General features: G+C 50.4%; 1 protein-coding gene across 1 annotated transcript in view; it reads left to right on the top strand.

Annotated features, from left to right (window-relative positions):
• The first annotated feature begins 1,625 nt into the window (after window positions 1–1,625).
• Window positions 1,626–7,363, top strand: part of PPP2R5B (protein phosphatase 2 regulatory subunit B'beta) — a 39,851-nt gene continuing 34,113 nt past the window's right edge. Inside the window, exon 1 of the mRNA XM_070951575.1 lies at window positions 1,626–1,824. Within this exon, the coding sequence (XP_070807676.1) occupies window positions 1,626–1,824 (199 nt within the window). The remainder of the gene's footprint in view (window positions 1,825–7,363) is intronic.

The following is a 7,363-nucleotide window of genomic DNA, read 5'->3' as shown; positions in this document are numbered from 1 at the left end:
GCTGGGGAGGATGGGTCCTGCAGCTGGATGCCCTGAGAGCAGCCCCATAGGAACGGCTGGGGAGGATGGGTACTGCAGCTGGATGCCCTGAGAGCAGCCCCATAGAACGGGCTGGAGAGGATGGGTACTGCAGCTGGGAGCCTAGAAGAGCCTTATGGGACCGGCTGGGGAGGATGGGTCCTGCAGCCGGACTGCCACCTGAGGACGGAGGACCGGGGCTCCAGCGGGCGGCGCTCCTCCTCCTCCCTCCCTGCCAGCCCCGCGCAAAAGGCGCATCTGGGCAGAGAGAGCGCTCCAGCCCCCTCCTCCCCCCTCCCATCTCTCTCTCTCTCTCTCGGGCGGGGCCGGAGGGGCGATGACATCACCTCTGCCGGAGCCTGACGCAGCTTCTATTTTTAGGGGGCCAATGGGAAGGGCCCCCGCCGGGGTCACGTGGGCAGCAGGGGCAGGCAGGTGGCTCAGCCGGCGAGCCAGCCAGCGAGCGAGCGCGCGCACGGGAGAGGGGAGGGGGGGAGGAGGCGCGTGCCCGGCGTCTCCCGGGCTGCTGCTCCGTTGCTGCTGCTGCTGCGACGCCCGCGGGGAGCAAGCAAGGGAGGCAAGCAGGCAAGCAGGCCATGCACCTGCCCGCACCTGCCGGCTAGCCGTGGACGGGCGTCGCCTCTCGCTCGCTCTCTCTCTCTCTCTCCGCCCGGGGCTGCGGCTGCTGCAAGGGGGCCCCCCCGTGGGAAGGGGCCGGCCCGGGCCCCGCCTGCCTGCTCCCTGCTCGGGGACGATGCCTCCTTGAAGCCAGCAAGCCCGGCCGGGAGGAGGAGGAGAAGAAGAAGCAGCAGCAGCAGCTGAGCCCGCCTTGACCTTGCTCGGGACGCCCGCTTTGCAACCTGTTGGCCGCATCTGCGAGGAGGAGGAAGAAGGAAGAGAGAGGGAGAGAGAGGGGAGGGGGGGTCTCTCCTCTCTGCCGCCAGGCCGCTGCCCAACCGGTGCAGCCCCTCCATCCGTCCCTCCATTCCTCCCTCCTTCCCTCCATCCATCCATCCTTCCCTCCTTCCCTATTCCTCCATCCCTCCATCCATCTTCATTCCTCCCTCCATCCATCCATCCATCCCTCCATCCCTCCATCCATCTTCATTCCTCCCTCCATCCCTCCATCCATCCTTCCATCCATCCATCCATCTTCATTCCTCCCTCCATCCCGGAGCACCAGGGGCTTCACTTGACTGGCTGGCACAGGCTTCATTTGCTCCCCCCCACCTCCTTTTTTCAAGGGTCTCCCTGCAGCAGCAGCCTTCCCCCCCCCGCTTCCTTTTGACGGGAGGGGGGTCCTGAAATGGATGCCCGGACAGACTGCAGCCACCCCCCCCTCCTTTTGATGTGACCCGCTGCTGAGGACTTCCGCTCACCTGCATCCTTTCCTTCCTCCCACCCACCCCCCCGCCCGCCACAAACACAGACACACCTGAGATTGGCAAGGAGCCAGACTCTGCGACCTCCCCCTACCCTCCATCCCTTAACCGGGACAGGTGATGGGGTTCCCGCTGCATCCGGAGGGGATGCCCGGCGCCCCCCTGCGAGATTAAGCACATCGCCGTGGGTGAAGGAGACACGGACGGACTGTCCCGCTTAACGACATGGAGACCAAAATCCCGCCGGCCGTCACTCCGACCAGCCCTTCGTCGCCGGGGCTGTCTCCGGTACCGCCGCCGGATAAAGTGGACGGTTTCTCCCGCCGGTCGCTACGCCGGTCCCGCCAGAGACGGTCGCACAGTTCTTCCCAGTTCCGATACCAGAGCAATCAGCAGGAGCTGACGCCTCTCCCCCTGTTGAAAGGTAGGACTGGGGAGGGGGGAGGAGGAGGGGAGGGCTGCCAGGGCTTGGCTGGCCTGCTGGACATCGGACCCCTGCCCCGTGAATTGTCGGATGCCCAGGGTTTAAATTCCCCCCCCTTGGGTGCCAGTTTGATGCCAGGCTGGCTCGAAAGAGGCAGCTTTGCCAAGCTGTGGGCCGGAGACAGGCCAGACCCAAATAGAAGACCGAGTTGGAAAGGGGACCTCGGAGGTCTTCAATCTAGACCAACCCCCTGCTCAAAACTATACCGCTTCGCCAAATGAATCCTGCGTTGGCTCTGCAGAACTTGCTCCGATAAAGTGTAGTTTTGCTTATTTGTGAGTCCAACTTGAGGGGTAGGAGTAGCTTGTTAAATGATGGCTTGTACCGTGCAGTTTTGGATTGTTTCATACAGTAAAACTCTGGGTAATTGAATTTTTTTTAATATCTTTATCCTGCCTCTATTGTTTTTAACGAAGAGAAGGTAAGGGGGTTGGAGTAGAAGACCTCCAGGGGCCCTTCTCACCTTATTATTCTATGTTCGAAGGCAGCAAATATGTCTAACGCTCCTCCTTCCTCCTATTTTCCCCCACAAAACAGCCCTGCGAGGTAGGCTGGTCTGAGAGAGAAGGACTGGTGCAAAGTCACCCAGCTGGCTTTTTGTGCCTAAAGACGGGACTAGAACTCCCTGTCTCCTGGTTTGGCAATAAATAAACCAGAGCCATGCATTGGGGAAATTTAATATATTGGATTTTTATCTGGCTTTTTTTTTTACCGTATAAGTAACTCAAGGCAGAAACATACCTAATACAGGTAGCTCTTGACTTACAACACTTCGTTTAGTGACCGTTCAAAGTTATAACGGCGCTGAAAAGAGTGACCTAGGACCGTTTTTCACAATTATGACCTTTGCAGCATCCCTGTAGTCACGTGATCAAAATTCAGGCACTTGGTAACTGACTCATATTTATGACGGTTGCAGTATCCCAAAATCACGCCATCCCCCCCTTTTGCGACCTTCAGACTTCAGCGAAGTCAATGGGGAAGTTTAAGATTCGCTTAACAACTGGGCGACTAACTTATCAGCCGCAGTGATTCACTTAGCGACGGAGGCAAGAAAGGGCGTAAAGTGAGGCAAAGCTTACTTAACAGATGTCTCGCTTAACACATAAAATTTTGGGGGTCAGTTGTGGTCGTAAGTCGAGGACTATCTCTACTCCTTCCTCCTCCTCCCTATCAAAGCCTGACTAAGGGGGCTCAGTGGCTAAGACGCTGAGCTTGTCGATCAGAAAGGTTGGCAGTTCGGCGGTTCGAATCCCTAGTATAGGCCTCCTGCGTGAGCAGGGGGTTGGACTAGATGACCTCCAAGGTCCCTTTCCAACTCTGTTACTGTTAAGGACCCTGATGGAGATTTCCATTCTGTGTTTTTGTAGCAGAAGTTGGGGAGATTCTCTGACCGTAAAGATGTTACCGGAAGCAGAATCATCTGCGATACGGTGGTTGAAGGAACCCACCTTCTCTCTTGCCTAAGTGTAGGTAGTCCTCGACTTTCGACAGCTCGTTTAGTGACCAGAGTTACAACGGCAGCGAAAAAAATGACTTGGGAAGGTTGAATCGACCTTGAGCCGGACAGGATCGAACTGCTGGCAGTGGCCAGAGTTAGCCTGCAATACTGCATTGTAACGGGAAGGATGGATGGAAGGAAGGAAGGAAGGAAAGGAAAAGGAAGGAAGGAAACAGGATGGATGGATGGATGGATGGATGGATGGATGGATGGATGGAAGGAAGGAAAATAGCAATAGCCTTTAGACTTATATACCGCTTCACAGTGTTTTTACAGCCCTCTCTAAGCGGTTTACAGAGTCAGCCTCTTGCCCCCAACAATCTGGGTCCTCATTTGACCCACCTCGGAAGGACGGAAAGCTGAGTCAACCTTGTTAAGTCAAACTTATGTAACAAAATGTTTCACTTAGCAACATAAATTTTGGCCTCAATTGTGGTCGTAACTCGATTAAAGTTTGAGTATTAACTAACTCCGCTGCTAGTCTGCCCTGCAAGTTAACCCACCAAAAAAAGAAAGAAAACTTAAAAATTAAGTTTTAACAACAGTTGCGATGCCAATTGCTAGTTTTTTAAAGTGCCTTAGTTAAGTGCGTTCGAATACAGAATCATAGGACTGGGAGGGACCTCAGAGGTCTTCCAGTCCAACCTCCTTGCCTCGTATCGGACAAATGGTTACCCAGTTATTTTTTGAAAAAAAACCCCAGTGATGGAGACCTCACACCTTCTGGTGGCAAGCTGTTCCACTGGTTAATTGTTCTCACTGTCAGGAAATTCCTCCTTAGTTCTAGGTTGCTTCTCTCCTTGATCAGTTTCCATCTGTTGTTTGTTCGCCTGCCTTCTGGTGCTTCGTAGAATTGGTGGATCCCCTCTTCTCTGTGAGAGCCCCTCAAATAATGGAAGACAGTTGTCATGTCTCCCCTGGTCCTTCTCTCCACCAGACTAGACATACCCAGTTCCTGCAACCGTTCATCGTATGTTTTCGCCTCCAGTCATGGGACCAATCATCCTGGTTGCTCTTCTCTGCACTCTTTCCAGAGTTTTAATATCTTTGTCGTGTGAACCGACCAACCTTGGGCTCAGATTCAGCTAGTAGAAGAGAAATTTTGAGGAAGGCAGCCATAAAGCCCCTGAAACTTGGCTTTGGAGATCTTCATTCTTAGGAGAAACTTTCAAGAATGGGGCCTCTGTTTTGCCTACAAGGGCTAGCTTCGCACAACGCAGTAGTCTAGGCCAGGGGTCTCCAACCTTGGCAGCTTTAAGACTTGTGGACTTCAACTCCCAGAATTGAAAAACCCCTGCACTAAACCTCAGCTGCTTTACCCTAACCCTAACTCTATCCGTCTATCCCTTGATTCATCCATCCCTCCATCCATTCTTGTTTCTCAAACTTGACAACTTTAGGATGTGTGGACTTCAACTCCCAGAATTCCCCAGCCAGCATGTTGAGAAGCATTGATCTAACTCTATCCCTCCCTCCCTCCCTCCTTTCCTCCATCCATCAATCCCTTCCTTCATCATTCAAGCCATCTATCCATCCATCCATCTCTCCATCCATTCTTGTTTCTCAAACTTGACAACTTTAGGATGTGTGGACTTCAACTCCTAGAATTCCCCAGCCAGCATGTTGAGAAGCACTGATCTAACTCTACCCCTCCCTTCATCCATCCATCCATCCATCCATCCATCCATCCATCCCTTCCTTCATCATTCAGTCCGTCCGTCCATCCATCCATCTATTCTTGTTTCTCAAACTTGACAACTTTTAAGATCTGTGGACTTCAAGTCCCAGAATTCCCCAGCCAGCATGTTGAGAAGCACTGATCCATCCATCCACCCATCCATCTATCCATTCCTCCATCCATCCATCATTGTTTCTCAAATTTGACAACTTTAGGATGTGTGGACTTCAACTCCCAGAATTCCCCAGCCAGCATGTTGAGAAGCATTGATCTAACTCTATCCCTCCCTCCCTCCCTCCTTTCCTTCATCCATCCATCCATCCATCCATCCATCAATCCCTTCCTTCATCATTCAATCCATCTATCCATCCATCCATCTCTCCATCCATTATTGTTTCTCAAATTTGACAACTTTAGGATGTGTGGACTTCAACTCCCAGAATTCCCCAGCCAGCATGTTGAGAAGCACTGATCTAACTCTACCCCTCCCTTCATCCATCCATCCATCAATCCCTTCCTTCATCACTCAGTCCATCCATCCATCCATCTATTCTTGTTTCTCAAACTTGACAACTTGAGGATGTGTGGACTTCAACTCCCAGAATTCCCTAGCCAGCACATTGAGAAGCACAGATCTAACTCCAGCCAGCCAGCCAGCCAGCCAGAATTCTGGGAGTTGAAGTTCCACAAGTCTTAAAAGTTGCCAAAGTTGAAGACCCCTAGTCTAGGTTCAAATGAATTTGGACATTTTGTGGTCCAATGCGTTGTAGGAAGCCTAACCCATTGATTTGGCCCACTGTGTGAAACAGCCATCCGCTTATTAGGCCATAAAATAATATAAGTATGGTTTGTTATGAATGCAGCAATCGTGGTAGCGCGTTCTGTGAATGCAGCCAGGAAAAGATGTTGAGAAAGTGCCTGATTTATCGGAGAGTCCAGAAACCTGCTGCCAGTTGAGGAGACACCTTGGGTTGGCCTAGAGTTGATAACACAACTTTGTTCTTGAAATTAGTGAGCGCCGTAAAAGATTCGGAGGACTCGATATGGTCGCCGTGAAAAGGATGAGCCGGTTAAATAGGTGACAAGGATAATCCTCCTCATCGTGCGGCTCTCGTGAGTGGATAATTTTATTGGGTATTTATTTTCTTGACTTGGTGACTTGGTTTAAGGCAGCTCCCTGGGTCACAATCTTGAGAAGGTGGGTAAGAGAGGAGGAGATGGCTGAGAAATCTTGGGTCAGAGGTCGGATCCTGGGGGGAAAAAAACTTAAATTATAGGAGTGTTTGTAGGAACGGACCAGCTCTGGGTCTTGCATGTCCTCCAGCATCTTACTTAAGGGATTATTTTTTAAGGCTCCTGTGGGAAAGGCAAGGATTTGGCTGGAACCGGTGGGGGAAGATGCTATTATTATTGATTGCTAGTAAAAAAGGATAGGAAGGAAATCATTTTTACTGATGGTCTCTTCTCTCTTGGCCGAAATGCAAATCCTAATGATTGCTAAACAGCCAAAGAGCCATTAAACACATTACGTATTGCAAAGAAAGGGGGCCAGGCAGATTAGAAGGAAATTTACTAGCTATATATATATATTAAAAAAAAGCAAAGTAGCCACAAATTTTAACACACACACACACAAACACACAGAGGGGCATATATCTGGAGCCGTGCCCCACCCCAGCTGAACAACAATATCATGACAAAGGAAGAACAAAATACCACTTCTCTTTAAAAACAAAATTAACAAATGGGAGAAACTTAAGAAACATTTTGTCTTTTTGGAGGCCGGAAGAAAAGGACAAAAGAAAAATCACGTCCTCACCAAAGAAAAACAAACCCAAATATGAAAAAGCAGATTTTTTTTCACCATCAAACCTTCTGCCTCTCTGTCTATTCATCTGTCCATCCATTCATCTATCTATCCTCCCAGTCCTTCCTCTATTCCTTCCTTCCTTCCTTTGTATATCTATTATCTATCTGTCTGCATTTATCTACCTACCTACCTATTCTATTTATTCACCCATCTTCTATCACTCATCCTTCATTTGTCTGTTCTCCCTCCCTCCCTCTCCCTCTCTCTCTCTTTCTGTTTCTCTCTCTCTCTCTTTCTCTGTCTCTGTTTCTCTCTCTGTTTTTCTCTGTTTCTCTCTCTCTTTCTCCCTCTCTCTTTCTCTCCCTCTCTGTTTTTCTCTCTTTCTCTCTCTCTCTGTTTCTCTCTCTGTCTTTCTCAGTCTCTCTGTTTCTCTCTCTCTCTCTGTTTCTCTTTCTCTCTGTGTCTCTCTTTCTCTCTCTCTCTGTTTCTC

Source organism: Pituophis catenifer, unplaced genomic scaffold, assembly GCF_029215685.1.
Source record: "Pituophis catenifer annectens isolate HBS135680 unplaced genomic scaffold, rPitCat1.0.hap2 SCAF_10, whole genome shotgun sequence".
Taxonomy (NCBI): Eukaryota; Metazoa; Chordata; class Lepidosauria; order Squamata; family Colubridae; genus Pituophis; species Pituophis catenifer.
The sequence above is the reverse complement of the archived record's forward strand: the minus strand, read 5'-3'. Positions and strand labels throughout refer to the sequence as shown.